Here is a 20214-nt window from a genome sequence, read left to right on the forward strand (position 1 = left end):
TGTTCACCAGAACTCCAAAAGGCCTCTGCTTTTGTTTTTGCGTTTTTCTTGCTCTTTTTTGCTATGCCTACCTCCTCTCTGCGGGGCTGGCTGCTCTCAGATTCTCTGGTGTCTGGTCTCAGTCTATCTATGGCTGGAGTATGGATCAGTAGAATGAGTTTCCAATGAGAGCTGCCACTGCAGTTCTCCCTTCTCCTTCCCAGCACTGACGGCCCCTCCTCCCACGGGACTGAGCCTGGCAGGGAGGGGCATGGGTCCCCTGGCCGCAAAAACTTACAGATTTCACTGAACTCAGCAGTTTGTCGTGTTCATGAGTATTGTATGAAGTATGCCCAAAGTCAAATTGCTCTGCGGTGTCCACTCCACGCAGTTCCTGGCTTTCTACCTACTTTCCTGGAGGAGTAACTAAAACATACAGCTCACCAATCCACCATCTTGCCCCGCCCTCCCCAACAAGAATTCTTTATCCAGCAAAACTGTCTTTCAAAACTGAGGGAGAGTTTAAAATAGTCACAGATAAACAGAAACTGAGAGAATTTGTCAACAAGAGACCTGCCCTATGAAAAATATTAAAGAGAGTTCTGCAGGCTGAAAGGAAAAGACTTGGAGGAGAGTGTAGAAATGAAGAGTATTAGTAAGAGTAACTAAAATGGTAAAAAGAGAGACAAAAACAAGATATGACATATAAAAACCAAAGGATAAAATGGTTGAAGTAAGTAGTGCCTATACTATAATATCACTGAATGTCAATGGATTAAACTCCCCAGTCAAAAGACACAGATTAGCAGAATGGATAAAAAATATGATCCATCTATATGCTATCTGGAATAAACCCAAGGACACAAATAGGTTGAAAATGAAAAGGTGGAAAATGATATTCCATGCAAACCGCAACCAAAAAAGAGTGGGATAGGTATACTATTATCAGACAAAACAGACTTTAAATGCAAAACTGTTACAAGAGACAAAGGATGCTACATATTAATAAAAGAAGCAACCCACCAAGAAGAAATAACAATCATAAAATTTATGTACCTAACCAGGGTGCCCCAAAATACACGAGGCAAGCACTAGCAAAACTGAAGGGAGAAACAGATGTCTCTACAGTAATACTTGGAGACTTCAACACACCACTCTCATCGACAGATAGACCATCTAGATAGAGGATCAACAAGGAATCAGAGAACTTAAATAGTATCATAAATGAACTAGACCCAATAGACATATACAGAATATTGCACCTGCAAACTGCAGGATATACATTCTTCTCAAGTGGACATGGATCATTCTCCAGAACTGACATTTTAGGTCACAAAACAAGTCTCAATAAATTTAAAAAGATCACAAAGCCCTTTCTCTGATCATCATGAATGAAGCTGGAAATCAATAACAGGCAGAGAACTGGAAAATTAAAAAAATATATGAAGGTTGAACAACATACTCTTAAATAATCAGTGGGTCAAAGAAGAAATTGCAGGAGAAATCAGTAAATATCTGGAGACAAACGAAAACAAGAATACAACATATCAAAACTTATGCGATGAAGTGAAGGCAATGCTGAGAGGAAAATTTATAGCCCTAAATGCCTACATTAGAAAAGAAGAAAGAGCTAAAATCAAAGACATTAACTGCAAACCTGGAGGAACTAGAAAAAGAATAGCAAACACCCCAAAGGAAGCAGAAGGAAATAAATAATAAGGATTAGAGCAGAAATAAATGGAACTGAGAATTTAAAAAAAAGAATCAACAAACCCAAAAATTGTTTCTTTGCAAAAATCAATGAAATTGACAAACTCTTATCTAAACTGACAGAAAAAAAAAAAAAAAGAAGCAAATAAATAAAATTAGAAATAACAGGAGGGACATTACTACTGACCCCACAGAAATAAAAAGGATCATGAGACGATACTATGAACAGCTGTATGCCAACAAATTAGACAACTTAGATGAAGTGGACAAATTCCTAGAAACAAATAAACAACCTACACTGACTCTAGAAGAAACAGAAGAACACAACAGACCACTACAAATAAAGAGATGGAATCAGTCACTAAACACCTCCCAACAAAGAAAAGCCCAGAACCAGATGGCTTCACAGGGGAATTTTACCAGTCTTTCCAAAAAGAATTAATACCAATCATGCCCAAAGTCTTACAAAAAATTGAAGAGGAGGCAACACTACCTACACATTCTAGGAAACCAACATCACTTTTATACCAAAGCCAGACAGAGATAATACAGGAAAAAAAAATTACAGATCAATTTCTCTAATGAATATAGATGCAAAAAATCCTCAACAAACTACCTGCAAGTTGAATCTAACAGAACATTAAAAGAACTATACACCATGATCAAGTGGGTTTTATTCCAGGTATGCAAGGGTAGCTCACCACAGAAAATCAATTATGTAACAAATTGAAGGGGAAAAACCACATGATCATCTCAATTGACACAGAAAAGGCATTTGACAAAACCAGCACTTCTTCTTGATAATAACACGTAGAACTCTAAGAATAGAAGGAAATATCCTCAACATGATAAACAGCATATATGAAAAACCCACAGCTAATATCCCCCTTAATGGTGAAAGACTGACAGCTTTCTCTCTAAGATATGGAACAAGACAAGGATGCCTACTGTCACCTCTGTTATTCAACAATGTATTGCAAGTTCTTGCCAGAGCAATTAGGTAAGAAAATTAAATAGAAGTCATCCAAATCACAACGGAAGAAATAATATTTTAATATTCTTTCATTCGTTATAGAAAAGATACCACACCAAGGCTAAGTGTCAACAGTAAGTGGGTATATGGGGTATGGGATTTTTCTTTTTGAAGTAATGAAAACGTTGTGAAATTGACTGTGGTGAGGAATACACAACTCTGTGAATATAAAGCGAGCCATGTATTGTACACTTTGGATGGACTGTATGGTATCTGAATATATCTCTATAAAACTCCTTAAAAAAAAAAAAAATCAATTTACTAGTATGAAATAAGAAAGGTGAATGATGCATAGGCTATTTATTCATTAAAAAGGGTCAAATGCCATCTTGAACACATTTGTTAAATGTTTCAAGGGTAATAAATAAAACTATAATTTTAATTAAAAAAAAAACAGGAAAGCTAAAATGAGAAAAATTCCACTAGAAGAGATGAAAAATGGGTAGATATGGGCAAGAGGCTGTTATTTTTCAGTATTACAAGACTTTTTAAAATACACACACATATTATATCAGTGTTTTTGAATTAAAGAATAGGTTGCATTTGTTTTCATTACCTCCTGAAAATTTATTAACAGAAGAGTAAATTTTTTTTCTCTAAAGCCTCAACTTACAGGGATTATTAAAATGAGAAAGAAAACAGGCAAAAAATATGCACACACATGTTCACACAGATACATAGATACACTAGATACACACTGGAAGCTAAGAAGCAGATGAACAAGTAGAACTGACTTAGTCCAAAGAAAGCTGAATCCTAAAACTGCCATGAGAAAGCCTGCAAGCAACTCTTATGCCAATAAATGCCAAAGGCTTTAGGATTGATTTCTGGATACCTTTGGAACTAATTTGGGGGTGAATGCAGTGGTACATACTAAAAGAAAAGGACAGATTGAAAGTCCATTTAAAAAGCTATGATTCCCTTCCCTGACACTGCAAAGCTGTGTTACTGCCCCACCCTCACCCTAACAGAAACCTGAAAGCTTATTCGCCATAACAGGTAAAACAGTCTCTAGCCTATAGGAACCAGTCACCCTTAAGGGTGAAGCACAGAGCTAAAACTAGACGTTTCATAAGGCTGGAAATCAGGTTTATATACTCTATGCAGAAGAATCAAGATCCTTCTCTGGAGAGTCAGACCAGCCCCAGACACAAAACCTAACGACTGATACCAGGAGTAACCCAAGGATTCAACCAGATCACCATGTAGTGCAGCCCAGAGTTGAAAAACCCACTCACAGACACAGGGCTTGCAAACAGGCTTTTTACTGCCTACTCATATAGATGAGTGGAAAACCAAGGATCACCAGATTTCTGATAAATAGCCTCTGACATGAAAGACACCAAAACAAATAAAGAGTAACTTAGAGCAGACAAAATATTAAACAGGACAAGAGAACTTCAAACAAAACAAAAACACAACCACTAATATACTCAGAAAGAAATGATATTGTGTCCTTTAAATACAAACATGATACTATAAAAAAGGATGTCAGGAGGAGCTAAGATGGCAGCATAGAGAGGAGTGGAAGACTGTTAGTCCCCTCCGGGAACAATTCATAAATGACAAAAAAACTAGTAAATAACCTGGAATAACCGTGAGGAGACAAACGTGACTCTCCACTCATCATCCACCAACCTGAACTGGGAGGAATGCCCGAGATCGCAGCACAAAATCTATAAGTAAAACTGCGGACACGCGCTGAGAGCTGAGAGCCCCTCCCTCACGGAAGCCTCGTGGTGCTAGAGAGCAGCACTCTCTTAGCCCAGCTCCAACTGGGGTTTTAATGTTAACTGCTCAATACAGACTGCGAATCCTCAACAAGCAGACAGAGGCTTTTGGTGACAACTGACCTTGGGAGAGTCAGGGGACATATCTGTTTCAGGACGGGGAGCTTAGAGGATCGGGTGCTATCTCTGGCTGACAGGTGAACATGGGAGTTTTTCTGTCCCTTTCTCTCTCGGTGGAGAAAACCTCAACCGTTTTCAGCCCACAGCGCTTTGCAATACAGATAGCCTCAGCCATTTTAAAATCAAAACACTTCGATCAGCAGAGTTAGAGAAACAAAGAACTTATTCATATGCATTGACCTCTCTGGAGGGGGCACAGCTTCCCAAGAGGAAAGGGAGGGGCCCAGCTCTACTGCCTGCCTTTCTGGAACCAGACCCCAAAACCTGGGGGAGGAGAGCCACAGGCCACACCCTCTTACACAGACGGTGACAGGCTTACAGGTGCATCTGCCGGGCAGAAAAGCACACGTGTATCAATCCTCTAAGAAAAACCATCAGGGAAACCAGATACTGAATATTACCTCCTTCTGTGACCTGAGCCTGTTCTTGTCTGGGAAAACCTGATTGGGGTGGCCTAGGTGGTCAGATGCCTAGACAGCAGAAAACTACGATTTATACTAAGAAAAACGAAGTTATAGCCTAGTCAAAGGAACAAACATACACTTCAACTGAGATACAGGAATTTAAAGGACTAATGCTAAATCAATTCAAAAAGTTTAGAGAAGATTTCGCAAAAGAGATAGAGGCTGTAAAGAAAATACTGGGTATACGTAAGGCAGAAATTGAAAGTTCAAAAAAACAACTAGCAGAATCTATGGAAATGAAAAGCACAATACAAGAGACAAAAGATACAATGGAAACATACAACAGCAGATGTCAAGAGGCAGAAGAAAACACTCAAGAACTGGAGAACAAAACACCTGAAAGCCTACACGCAAAGGAAACAGATGGAGAAAAGAATGAAAAAATATGAGCAACGTCTCTGGGAACTTAAAGATGAAACAAAGTACAAGAATGTACGTATCATTGGTGTCCCAGAAGGAGAAGAGAAGGGAAAAGGGGCAGAGGCAATAACAGAAGAAATAACAGAGAGCAATAAAAATTTCCTATCTCTTATGAAAGACATAAAATTACAGATCCAAGAAGCGCAGCGTACTCCAAACAGAATAGATATGAATAGGCCTTACGCCAAGACAATTAATAATCAGATTGTCAAATGTCAAAGACAGGGAGAAACTAAGATGGCGGCTAGGTGAGACAAGGCAAAATCACCTCTGTGAAAAACACTAGATAAAAACCAGAAAGTGACCCAGAATACAGGCTACAGCAATGCGCCAGCTGGACAAGGTCTCCTAGTTCCAAAGGGGCCGTATACTTGGTGAAACCAGGAGTCTGCATTCTGAAACGAGTGAGTACGCTGGCTGAAAGACCCACAGCCGCATGGCGGTCTGGGAAAGCCAGGGTTTGGCATTTGGAGACCAACTGGCTCTTTTTTTTTAAAAAAAAAAAAGGGGGGGTGGAAACCCAGGAGCAGCTGCACTTGTGGCAGTGGAAACCATGCAGTAAAACACAATAGGGGGGCTGGGCCGGCCTCTTGGGTCTGGTCTGGAAGATAGCCTGCTGCAGATACCCTTAGGGCCGGGGGAACGGAGGGGAAAGCCGGAAGCAGAAAGAAACCCCGCAGCTAGCAGCTGGCTCCCCGGAAGGCTGGATAAACTCCTGCCCGGGGCCGTGCCCACAGCCCAGAGCCCTGCCAGTTGTCCCAGAGCTGGGAAGAAGGAACTGTGCGAGGAGGGGGGTGTGGAGACACCCCGTTCAGCCATCTTTGCATCAGGCTGAAAGCACCCCAGCACGGCCTGGCAGCCCGGGGCTTCCCTTGAGGGACGGCGCGCACTGGTGACGTAGCACGGCATTCCCTTGGCAGAGGTCCTGGAGGATCGCGGCTGGGCGGGGGGACCCGCTCGGAGAATCCAGGGACGCTACGCCAAGTCTGGTGGTTTGTGGGACAGCGAGAGAGAGAGTCTGGGGCTGAAATGAAATGAAGGCTTAGACTCTTGCGGCGGCCTTGAATCTCCGGGAACCTGGGGGATTTGAATATTAAAGCTGTCCTTCCTCCCTGGCCACCTGTACACACACCCCACATTCAGGGCGGACGGCTCCAGCAACACACCCAAACTGAGTTTTCCAACTGAACCCGACAAGAATCATTTCCCCACACACCGCAGGGACAAGGTGGAGAACTGACTTGAGGGGCATAGGTGACTCACAGACGCCATCTGCTGGGTAGTTAGAGAAAGTGTACGCCACCAAACTGTTTCTGAAAAATTAGATAGGTATTTTTTTTTACAACTTCAAAGAACCCTATCAAGCAAAGCAAATGCCAAGAGGCCAAAAACAACAGAAAATCTTAATGCATATGATAAAACCAGACGATATGGAGAATCCAACTCCAAACACCCAAATCAAAATACCAGAAGAGACACAGTACCTCTCACAATTAATCAAAGAACTACAATCAAGGAATGAAAACATGGCAAAAGATTTGAAGGACATCAAGAAGACCATGGCCCAGGATATAAGCGACATAAAGAAGACCCTAGAAGAGCATAAAGAAGACATTGCAAGAGTAAACAAAAAATAGAAGATCTTATGGAAATAAAAGAAACTGTTGGCCAAATTAAAAAGACTCTGGATATTCACAATACAAGACTAGAGGAAGCTGAACAACATCTCAGTGTCCTAGAAGTCCACAGAACAGAAAATGAAAGAACAAAAAAAAAGAATGGAGAAAAAAATAAAAAAAATCGAAAAGGATCTCAGGGATACGATAGATAAAATAAAACGTCCAACCTTAAGACTCATTGGTGTCCCAGAAGGGGAAGAGAAGGGTAAAGGTCTAGAAAGAGTATTCAAAGAAATGGTTGGCGAAAACTTCCCAAACCTTCTACCCAATATAAATACACAAAGCATAAATGCCCAGCGAACTCCAAATAGAATAAATCCAAATAAACCCACTCCGAGACATATTATGATCAGACTCTCAAATACTGAAGAGAAGGAGCAAGTTCTGAAAGCAGCAAGAGAAAAGCAATTCACCACATACAAAGGAAACAACATAAGACTAAGTTGTGACTACTCAGCGGCCACCATCGAGGCGAGAAGGCAGTGGCATGATATATTTAAAATTCTAAGAGAGAAAAATTTCCAACCAAGAATACTTTATCCAGCAAAACTCTCCTTCAAATTCAAGGGAAAGCTTAAATTTTTCACAGACAAACAAACGCTGAGAGAGTTTGCCAATAAAAGAACTGCCCTACTTCAGATACTAAAGGGAGCCCTAGCAACTGAGAAACAAAGAAAGGAGAAAGAGATATAGAGAATTTTAACAGACATATATAGTACCTTACATCCCAAATCACCAGGACACTCATTTTTCTCTAGTGACCACGGATCTTTCTCCAGAAGGGACCATAAGCTGGGACATAAAACAAGCCTCAAGAAATTAAAAAAAAAAAAAAAAAAATTGAATATATTCAAAGCACATTCTCCAACCACAATGGAATACAAATAGAAGCCAATAATTTTTGAACTGTAACTCCACTATTTACTTCCTACATGATATAAAATACACAAACTCTAATGACAAATCAGTGGTTTTGAACTCAATGTAAAATATGTAATTTTAGACAACTATATAAAGGTAGGGGAATGAAGGAGTATAGGAACATAGTTTATGTGTCCTGTTGAAGTGAAGGTGGTATCAAAGAAAAACAAGACTGATATGGATTTAAGAGGTTAATTTTAAGCCCCATAGTAAACACAAAGAAATTATCAGAGACTATAACCATAGAGATGAAATGTAGAGTTTGGGTTAAGAGAAATGGGGGAAGGGGCAATGGGGAGTTAAGAAATGAGTGTAGGGTTGCTGTTTGAGGTGAAGGGAAATTTCTAGTAATGGATGGTGGGAAAGAGCATTACAACATTCTAAATGTGATTAATCCCACTAATGGAATGCTAGGGAGGGGTTGGAATGAGAAGATTTAGGCTGTATATATGTTTCCACAACTGAAAAAAAAAAAAAAAAAAAAAAGACAGTCTAAATAGATGACAATTGAATGCCAAGGATGAACTTGGATGGGATTGAGGACAGAGGACAGGTGGCTCAAAGGGACACAGTTGAGACATAAGGAAAAGGAAATATAGAATGTAAGCTTTGTATCATTGTTGAATCTCTTGTACTTCTTAGCTGCGCCTAATGGGATTGCATAAAAGAATTTTCTTGTTCATGGGAAGTGTATATGTGAACTATAGTGTATGTTCAAGGATGTGTGCAGTTAGCTCTCATATGTTCAGAAGGCAGAGCAACAGATGATCAATGATAGATAGGGAGGGAAAGAAATAGCGATGTGACAGCATGTTAAAGTTGGTGGATTGAGCTATCGTGGGAGGGGGTTCAGGGTAAGATGGAATTCTGTGTATGGGGCTAGTATTGTTTTTGCAACTGTTCCTATAACTTTGAATTTATTTCAAAATGAAAAATTAAAAAAAAAAATTAAGAAAGAAAATGTCAAAGACAAAGAGAGAATCCTGAAGGCAACAAGAGAAAAGCAATCCATCACATACAAAGGAAGCTTAATAAGACTATGTGCGGATCTCTCAGCAGAAACCATGGAGGCAAGAAGGAAGTGGTGTGATATATTTAAGATACTGAAAGAGAAAAACCGCCAACCAAGAATCCTATGTCCAGCAAAGCTGTCCTTCAAATATGAGGGAGAGCTCAAATATTTTCCGACCAACAATGAGAGACTTTGTGAACAAGACACCCACCCTACAGGAAATACTAAAGAGAGCACTACAGAGTGATAGGAGAAGACAGGAGTGTGTGGTTTGGAACACAATTTTGGGAGATGGTGGCACAGCAATGTAAGTACACTGAACAAAGATGACTGTGGGTGCGGTTGGGAGGGGAGGGTTGGGAACATGTGAGACACTCAAAGAAAGGAGGAAAGATAAAGAATGGGACTGTGTAACTTGGTGAAATCTAGAGTGTTCAACAATTGTGATAAAATGTACAAATATGTTCTTTTATGAGGGAGAACAAGCAAATGTGAACCTTGCAAGGAATTAAAAATGGGGACGCATTGGGGGAGGGATGCAATCAACGTAAACTAGAGACTGTAACTAACAGAATGATTGTATTATGCTTCCTTTAATGTAACACAGGCAATATACCAAGGTAAATGCAGATCAGAGGTGGGGATAGGGGAGGCATGTTAGACACTTGACATTGGTGGTGGTGTCTGACTCTTTACTCTACTTTGATTTAAGGTTACTTTTCCTTTTGCTACTTCCTAGCTGTCATTTCTTTCCTCTTTCTTTTGCCTCTCTACCTTCTTTGACTCTCCCTCCTGTCTTGTGGAAGAAATGTAGATGCCCTTATATAGATAGTGATGAAAGTGGTCAACACATAAATATGTGACCACACAGAGAACCATCGATTGTTTACTTAGGATGGAATGTATGACATGTGAACAAAACCATCTTAAAAAAAAAAAAAAAGGGTTGATGACAAAACCTCAAGGGCAGTATACTGAGTGAAATAAGCCAGACACATAAGGACAAGTATTGCAGGGTCTCACTGATAAGAACTAGTTATAATATGTAAACTTATAGACATGATATACAAGGTACTAAGATACAGGATGAGGCTTAAGAATGGGGAGTGGTTGCTTAGTACGAGCAGAATGTTCAACTAGGATGAACTTAAATGTTTGGAAATGAACAGAGGTGTCGGTAGCAAGATGTGAGAATAACTAACAGTGCCGAATGGTGCATGAATGAGGTGGAAAGGGGAAGCTCAGAGTCGTATATGTCACCAGAAGGAAAGCTGGAGGTCAAAAGATGGGAATGTATAAAACTGAATCCTATGGTGGGCAATGTCCATGATTAACTGTACAAATATTAGAAAACTCTTCCATGAACCAGAACAAATGTATGACAATACAACTAAAAGTAAATAATAGAGGGGCATATAGGGAAAAAATATATACCTATTGTAAACTATATACTACAGTTAGTAGTATTTCAACATTTTTGCATAAACAGTAACAAATGTACTATACCAACACTATGAGTCAACAACTGAGGAGAGTTGGTCAGGGATATGGGAGGATTCGAGTTTCCTTTTCTTTTCTTTCTTTTTTTTTTTTTCCTTTTTACATCTTTCGCTTTATTTCTTGTCTGGAGTAATGAAAAGGTTCTAAAAATTGAACAAAAATTAAGTGTGGTGATGGATACACAGCTGTATGAGGGTGCCACGAGCAACTGATTGTACACTTTGGATCTTTGGATAATTGTATGGTATCTGAACAATCCCAATAAAAATTTTAAAAAAAAAGGGGGGGGGATGTCAAATGAAGAAAAACAAAAAAAAAGCTTGACTTTTAAAATAATGGAATATGAAAGTTTGGAAAAAGGGGTTGGAGGATCAAGTTAAGAAATCTCCCAGAAAGTAGAAGGAAAAAGAAAAAGAAAAGAATATTAAAAACATTAGAAGAATAGTCCGAGATAAGAGAAAATGAAGGGAAGGAAATCACTAGTGAAATAAAGAAAATTTCCAGAAATAAAAGACATGATTTCCAGATTAAAAAGGCCCACACATCTAAAATAATGGATAAAAACAGATTCACATCAAGGCACATTATTGTGCAAGTTCAGAATACTGACAGGAAAAAAGAGATCCTCATGGCTGAGAGAAGAAAACAGCTCCCATTGTAGGATCAGAAATCAGAATGGTTTAGGTCTTCCCAACAGTAGTTCTAGATGCTGGAAGAAAACGAACTATTTTAAAGGAAAATGATTTCCAACCTATAATTCCATTCCTATTAAAAATTTAATTACAAGGAAAAAAATTTTTCTTCAGATATAAAAAGGCTGTTTCTCATTGGTCCTTCCTCAAGAAGCTACTACACTATACTTTGCCAAATAGAGAGTGAACATGGAAACAGAAAGACAAGGAATACAGAACACAAGAAATTCAACCCAGGAGAGGGGTGAAGGGAACCCTCAGGATGATGGGTGGGGCCATATGCCAAACAGGCATTGGGTACAGCGGCAACGTGTCCAGACAAGCATATCATAGACACTGTGAGAAATGTCTCCTGGAAAATGAAATGAATGTACTGAGAGATTTAGAATATCAGAGAAGATTTGAGGGAGGAGTTAATTATAAGAATGTAAAAAATGAAAAAAGAAAAATTTTTTTATTTTTTTTTTGGTGTTAAAAGGAACTGTCTGTGAAAGAACATGAGCAAGCTTTTTGGAATGAGGGAAATGTTCCATATCTTGATAGGGGTGCAGATTACACAGGTATATGCGCATTTGTTAAAACTGACTGGATATAAATTATAGCTCAGTTTTTAAAAGAACAACAACTATGAATTCCAAGGAAAACAGAAAGTTATTTAGGAAAACACAATCTAGTATACACCACAGCTCACATATGAACGTCATTTTGCATAATAGCATGCACAATTAATTTTGGTCTTAACAAAATTACAAATAAAACCATGCTGAGAAGCTGAGGGCGGGGTGGGGCGGGGGAAGTGGTGGGAAAAAATCTGAATCCTTACCTTCCATGGTGAGGTATCAAAAAGTAACCCGTAAAACAAAAAAAAAACAAAAATAACAAATATAGGTATATTATTGGAAGATGTAGAAATAAATATGAAGAAAATCAGCTAAAAGAACTAAATATAGTTACCTCTAAAGAAGAAAATGGGGATAGGGAGGAAAAGGATGTTGTTTTTTATAAGAAACCTTGTGTAACTATTTTCCCCTTTAAATTCTTAGATGTGTAGAATTGTTTAAAAATAACAAATAAATTAGCAATTAAATGAAGAAAAACATTGTAATAAAATGTAAATCTGCTTGACTGAATATAAAGGAAACAGACAATAACTTATTTTAAACACAAAAAAAATGTGGTATTTTAATATCTGAAACAAATTACTTGTGATATATATCACAACCAAAGAAGAAATCACTATTAGGATGCTACAACTGGTCTCTCTCTAATAAAACATGAGCTCCTAGGAAATAAGACATTAATACCTTACATTTGTAGATCTGATCTTCTCTAAACTGTCTAGCATACTTAAAAATAAACAAACATACAAAGGTGTAGTAACAAAGGCCTTTACAACACAGTGAGGATGCTCCATATTGCCATTCCAGTTATACCCTCCTGACTGGCACTAAATGTACTGGTGCCAGCATGGTATGGTACCAAGGACAAAGCCAATGGATGACTAAGCTAGAACCAAAGTGGCCCATTTAAAATATGGCTTGTGAATGGTAAAATTATAAACTTGTGAAGATGTACAAAGTGCATGACCTCTAATTCATCTGTATTATAAGTTGTGATATAGTCATCTTCATAGGTAAGGGAGGGGGGAAGTTTAAGAGGGATAGAAAAGTGCTTATAAAATTATTTTAAAAGATTTAAAAGACATCATAAAATGATATTTACATGAACAAATCACACTGAATTTCCCAAAAGACACTAACCACGTAAAAAACCTAAACGTAAGTTTCGTGATTCATTAAACTTAAAGGGTCATATTGCTAAATAAGAAAATGAAAACTGCTTTTTAGAAATACACAATGAAGAGTAATTTCTGGTTATCTTCTTTAAAATGCCAGCAAAACAAGAAGAAAGGAATAGATGAAGCACATGTGGCAAAATCTTAACAATTAAAGTATAAAAAAATTTCTTCATACTATTCTCTTTATTTTTGTGTCTGCTTCAAAATAATTTTTAAAATGCTCACATCCACATCTGGTCTTTTTAGCAAATCTTCCACTTTAGCAACATCTCCATTGGCAGCAGCCTTAACTAATTCTTCATTGAGGTCACCAGATTCTTGGGTTTCAAATAATTTCTTCAGAAGTTGGGAGAGTCTTTCTGTAAAACATCAAATAAAGCTGCTAATATAGGAGGATCTCAAACCTTAACTACTAACAGAAAAGCATTACACATATTTGCATAATATATGCTTTTTCTTTCTTTTATTACTTGTATCAATAATATCTTTTGTACTAAACATAATCACCCATATAAGTTATAATCCCTACTTCATCCACTCCATTAAATTTGGCCCATAAGTACTATTATGATTCAAAAAATAACATAAGGTGCATAACATTCCAGGCTCTGGGGAAATACTTCAGAGACAATCCAAATGGTGGCCATAAGTGTTAATGACATACTTTAATGGGTGCCAACTTTTTGGTTTTGACAAAGAACCAGAGATGTATTTATACAGTCCCTTTCATAAGATATTCTTTTTAAAGAACAGCACTGATCAATAGAGAAACTACCAAGTTCTACTCCTTAATTCTTGAATCTACTTATCAGAAAGAAATCACAAAGTGGGACAGAGAACCAACACCATATCAACATTATTTCAGAATAGGATATGAACCATCCCTCACACCTTTAACTTATATGTATCAGTCTGCTGTGATGTCATCTCACCTCAAGATAAAAATAAACATGACCGGATTTAAATTTTAACTGCACTAGCAGATTACAGCAGGGGAGAAAAGACAAAAGCGGAAGTAATAGAACTTAGCACAAAAAAAAAAAAACCATCAGAGGTTATCCAATGTTTTCCTTTCATTTTTTTAACCATTCAAAGTTATGGGTCTATGTTCTTTTCTGGGTGACAACAGTATACATACAGTAACTTGTAATCTGTTGGAGATTGAACTGAATTTGTGTATATAAAGCTGGAGTGTATGAATGACAGACTTAGGGTATGACTCTATCCAACCCTCCAGCATAATCACATCTGACATGGTTCTCTACTCACTGTAGCAAATACAATAACTTTTATTAAATGGTAAGAGAAAAAAATGTAGCTGATATGTAAAAATATGCAGGAAAAATCATGTTAGTAATAAAGAGAAAATAAAGCAGTCTAAGAAAGTGATACTTTGGCAGAAAAAAAAAGTTCTGACCAAAGAGGAGAGTTTTGAATTTCAGGTATCTCAGATCTCATATGGAGAAGCCACTGATACATCCAAGAAAAAGCTCACACTTAAGGAACTTTTCCAGAGAGTGCCTCAGCCAGAATAAAAATTGTTCATCAGATGAAAAGAAAAGAAAAAGACCTTTAGTAAAAGTTTAACAGATGGTCGACATTAAAGAGTGAGGCTGTGTGGTCTGGGAGAAAGCCAAGAATACCTAAAACATTATCTGTGTATGAGAATGTGGGGATTAGCAAAGGTTCTAATGTAAACCACATTAATTTTAAAGAAATACAACACAAAACATACCACCAGATGCATTGCTAATCGCTGATCCTGCAGATGCCACCTTGGAAACTGCTGCTGGATTATACGTCCAAGATGTTCCACAAACTTCCACCTTTAAATCGCTGTCTGAATAAATCTGTTGTACTCGGCCAACTTTACCCAAAGTCTTTAAAAAAAAACAATTAGATTCATGTTTCCAAGTCTAATGTACATACCATAAAATCATCACCAGTTTTTGTATTTTTAAAGTTTATTTTACTTTATTCCTAATGAAAAAAACTTTTAAGGGTTAACCATATTCAAAGGGGTTATCTATCCATTACCAACATTTAAGAGTATCTTTAAAAAATATTTTAAATAAAACTACTATACTTCACAAGAAAAAAAAAAGATAAATCATGACGAAGACTATCTACTTCATAAAAGTTGGCTTTTTGAAGTTTAATCCTCCATTTTTAAGTTCCACCCCTTAAAATACATTCTGAGAATGAGGAACTTAAGTAGTCCAAAATCCACCATAAATCTAGCCTAAAAAAATAAAAGGTGATTTCAGTTAAAAAACTTAAAATACCACTTAATCCAAAATTACTTAATCTGAAAAGAGGTCAAATCAATCTATGTTTAAATCTTTTTGGAATCACCCAATTCCAAAACAGAAATGAGTGTATAAACCACATGCTTATTAAATGTAAATGCAGTAAGAAGGGTGATTGGCTACACTGCGGTGGTAGCAGCTCTTCCAATGCGGCAGGCACTGTGCTAAGAACTTTACATGTATTTAGTCACCTAATACTTAAAACAACTCGGAAGAATAAATGCTATTGTTAGTCCCATTTCAAACCGTGGTCCAAAACCCATTAACTTAAGCACAATAGAATACCAACTAACAATATCGGAAAATTGATGGGGAATAGTGATATTTGTCCATTTCCTAACACAGAAGAGAGACTGCCCTTGACTGTTTTCCCTTTTGACCTCTCCACAGCATTTGACCCCAACTTCTTGAAACTACTCTCTTGATTTCTGGACACTATTCTAATCTTTCTGCAAGTTCCTTCCCTTTCTCCACTCATTAGCAACTTTTCCTTCCTCTGATCCCTAAATCTGCTCATTCTCCTCAAATTTTATTCTTTCCTCTTCTGCTCTTCTTTCTTAAAAAATTAATCTACTTTGACAACTATCACCTTTAACCCAAGATACCAAAATATACTTTTCTAGCCCCTACTTTTTAATGCCTCAACCGACATTTTTACTTATCCATCAGGACACATTGTTTCTCACCCTTAACTTTTTATTATGGAAATTTTCAGACACATACAAAAATGGACAATAATATACTGAATTTCCATGTACCAATCAACCACTTTCAACAATTATCAGCCAATCGTGTTTCATCTATTCCCCTACCCATTTTTCCCTCCTGTATTATTTCAGCATGTACCTCTAAAAGATAAAACTTTTTTAACACAACTACAATACTATTATCAACCCACCCAAAATTATCAATAATTCTATAATATCATAAAATATCAGAACATAATATATTACTCTTCCAATGTCTTAACAACCAAGAGCTGACCTGCAAAATCTACTGAAAACACATCTTATTTAAAAATTAAAATACCAGAGTATTCAAATTTCTAAATACCTCAGAAGTGATTGTTTTAGTTTGTTTAAATCAAGATCCAAATAAAATTCACATATTTTTTTTCTTCAAAAATTCATTATTTTTTGAAAAAACAGCATTGTATGAGCCATAAAGTTTCCAACCATCTGAATTTTGTCATTTGGTATAGTTTACTGAGTCAGTCCTCTGTATTTCCCCAATGAGAACCCCTTCAACTTGGCTGCTAGATCCTTACAACAAAGGAATCTTTAATAGTTTCCTTGCTGTCTGGTATAATAAGGCTTATCCTGCTCATTTCCTGCCAAAGAGCTGGAATAAGCCATTTCTCCAGAAAGCCCTGGTTCTTTACACAGTGCCCATAAATTGAGCACTAAGGGTTGAATATTGTTACTAGGATGTTCACTATTTTTAGGTCTTTTTAGCGGCAGAGATAGAAAATAAAAGCTTTTTGTTTTGGAGGATTTTTGTTTTGTTTTGAAAGATAAAATACAGCATGACTTAACCTCTTCTATATTACATCAGTATCTCCTTTTCCCACCCCAATAATTCTGGTTCTCAAGGTCACTGGGGATAGCAGAATTAGAATTATCACATAAGTACTCATTTGTTTTGTTTTTCCCACACTAAACATATAACAACCTAAGAATGGCAATAGCAACACTACCACAAATAGTAAGATTTCTAAAAATTGTTAAAGACTTTTTTTCCATTCTTTTATCTTTTGGGTGTACTCCTACTGTAATGATATAAAGACAAATACTGTGTTTTAAAATCACTTGGAATTTCCTCTCTGTATAGTAATGCCAACTGAAAACACAGTTAGGTTCATCTGTTTGCTATTTTATTTTTCATTTAAATTTTTTAGATTTAATTTTGTTTTATAATTGTATGAAATATATATGTGGCTACAAATCAAATCTATAAAACAAGATATATTCAAAGTTTCCCTTCTACCTTTGTCCCCTATATCCTATACTCTCTTTATATAAGTAACATTTTTTTTTAATTTTATGGTTCATACTTCCATTTTTTTAACATAAAGTTTGTACTGCACTAACAGTTATGTTTAAACTAATATTTTTATAATACCCTTGTTCCTTCTTTTTAAAAAGAAAATACTGTCTATTAATTTCCTACTATTTGCAATATTGAAATTAATCCTGCATGTCTTCTCCCTTTACCCTTCTTATTCCCTAATACTGTTTTTTAAAATAATAATAGTCACTGTTAATAACTAAATGGTATTAAACAGCTTATTAAGCTTTTCATATGCTCTCCCCATTCCTTCACCATTTGATAGTGGTACTTTATTTACATTGTTAGAGCATATAACCATTATATACTCTACCCTTTTATGAACCACCATGTTGCCCTAGTTCTACAAGTAAACGTATATTTAACAATCTCCACCAGTCCTTAAATTGCTATCTCTATAGTCCTTTTGCTTGTCTGAATCTTTGTAGATAAATCAAAAAGGGTTCACAGGACAAAGATTCCCCGAATTTCTACAAGTTCATAGCAGTCCGCAGCTTTTATACTTGAAAGTCAGTTTGCTTATATATAAAAACTTTGACTTGTATTTCCTCTCCTTAGCTTAAATAAATATCATTTCTTTGTTTTCTAACATAAAACATTGATAATCAGATTTTTTAAATAGCAACCTGATTTTTTTTTCCTTTATAAGTTAACTTGATCTTTTTTCCTGGATACCCAAAGGACTTTTTCTCTTCTTTAAAGTTCATTTATTTTACCAGAATATGGCTCAGGGTTTGTTGTTCTGGGCCTATTTTCTCAGATATGCAACCCACACTTTCAATATTTAGTTTAAAAACATCTTTTTTTTTTTTTTTAATTTCAGGAAAATTTTCTTGAACTACAACTTTTAGTATTTGTTCTAATCCATTGTTCTGAATTTCATTAATGCTTTTCCTTTTTTGGGGGTCTCCTTATACATACTATTCTATATATTTCACTGTCTGAAATACTTTTATAATTTATTTTAAAAATTTTCCTCCTTTTCACATTCTATTTCTTTTAAGGCATTATTTGTTGTATTTACTTGCTCTGTGTTCGTTATTGCTTAGTCTATTTCTAAAATGACTTTTTCTTTTCTTTTTAATTCTTGCTGCCAAAGAACTCAAATGAGGCACTTCCCCAATTACAATTTATTTCTTTTTTTTTATGTTCTATCATTTTCCTAATTTCTTTTAGCTCACTTTGAATTATTAGATTTCAGTTTTCATCAGTTTTGTGTAAATATCCTTTTAATGTACAGTCATTGTCTACAGAGAAGTTATTTTATTCCTTATTCTTTTTTTCAACAATAACTGTGTATGGGATTCAACCATGACCCCTTCCAACTTTTATCTGGACCTTCTTTTTCCTCCATCCCTACTGTTTATCCTACATAATTTGCTATTTCCTGATGTGATGCTTTAGCTGGTTCGTTTTGAGAATTTATAGGAGCAGGCAGCTCCAGCTCCTTCAGACTTGAGCATGAACCTACTGCACTCACCCCAAAGTGGAGGCTGCAAGAGCCCCCTCAGATTCATCTGCTGGCATCACATTAATCTGCTACATTAGCCAATGAATATCCATTGGCAATTTTCGAGTTCTCCTGTTCTCAGGTCCATCAGGTACTCCATTAATTTTCTCTGCTTCCATTCAGACAGAAACAGATCTAAAAGCTGTCAGAGGTTTCCCTCTACCCACTCATATTATAGGTTCAAAGGCTATTCTGTCACCTAGTTTTATTACAGATGTTGTTGTGGCTTTTTAATTATGCTAATTTATTTGTCTGTTTTTATCAAGAGGATTTGGGAAGATTCAAAATCTACATCACAACAACTGGAATTCCAGAATTCCCCTCCAGAAATAATTTAGAGATAAGCTGCTTGAACAGCAGCTTAATATGGCAGAAGAATACTCAGACTTTAAAGTAAGAAAGATCTGGGTTCAAATTCCAGTTCAGTCTTTTTTTGTTGCTCAAATGTGGACTTTCTCTCTCTAAGCCTAACTCTGCAATAAATTCATCACCCTCCCCGACATGGGACAGGACCCCCAAGATGAATGAGCCTTCCTGGCAACATGGGACATGGATTCCGGGAATGAACCTGACCCTAGCATAGAGGGATAGAGAATGCCTTTTTGACCAAAAAGAGGAAAAGAAAGGCAACAAAATAAGGTTTTAGTAGGTAAGAGAATTCAAATAGAGTCAGGAAGTTGCCCTGGAGGTTACTCCTATGCAAGCCTTACCTAGATATGCCAAAGGACCACAATATGATAGGCCCAAGTCTACAGTAGTCCCGAAAACTTTAGAGACTGTCCGGATCCCTATCTGAGACTCTATAAAGGTTTCACTCACTAAGTTTGTTCATCAGAAACAGATCCTTCAGAGTGCTGCTATCCCAGCTAAGTCCCAAAACCCAGAGGCAACACCCTCTCCAAGAATATCAACTAGATGTGTCCCATTTTCTGATAAAGTTGACATCCCTTTCAACATGAATAGGTTAGGATGGTCACTGCCTAGACATCCCTGAAGTCAGGAAAGTGACTGAACTAGAGGAAGGGGTAGCAACAGACAAGATGGAATTTAACAAAGGATTATGAATACTGAATCTTTATATAATTTTCTTTTTCTTAGTTGCTAGGGTATTAGAATAGTTAGAAGGAGAGAATTGAAATGATGGAACCGTAACCCATAGCGTCCTTTGAAATTTGTTCTATAGCTACTTGTTAAACAGTAATTCGAAAGC

General features: G+C 36.8%; 1 protein-coding gene across 2 annotated transcripts in view; it reads right to left on the bottom strand.

Annotated features, from left to right (window-relative positions):
• The window catches only part of MIB1 (MIB E3 ubiquitin protein ligase 1), a 154361-nt gene that overhangs the window by 63035 nt on the left and 71112 nt on the right, over positions 1-20214 (bottom strand). For both annotated transcript variants that reach the window (XM_037805583.1, XM_037805582.1), the window contains exons 8-9: positions 14854-14998; positions 13344-13477 (exon numbers count right to left, since the gene is read on the bottom strand). In XM_037805583.1, the coding sequence (XP_037661511.1) occupies positions 13344-13477; positions 14854-14998 (279 nt within the window). The remainder of the gene's footprint in view (positions 1-13343; positions 13478-14853; positions 14999-20214) is intronic.

Source organism: Choloepus didactylus, chromosome 16 (genome assembly GCF_015220235.1).
Source record: "Choloepus didactylus isolate mChoDid1 chromosome 16, mChoDid1.pri, whole genome shotgun sequence".
Classification (NCBI taxonomy): domain Eukaryota; kingdom Metazoa; phylum Chordata; class Mammalia; order Pilosa; family Megalonychidae; genus Choloepus; species Choloepus didactylus.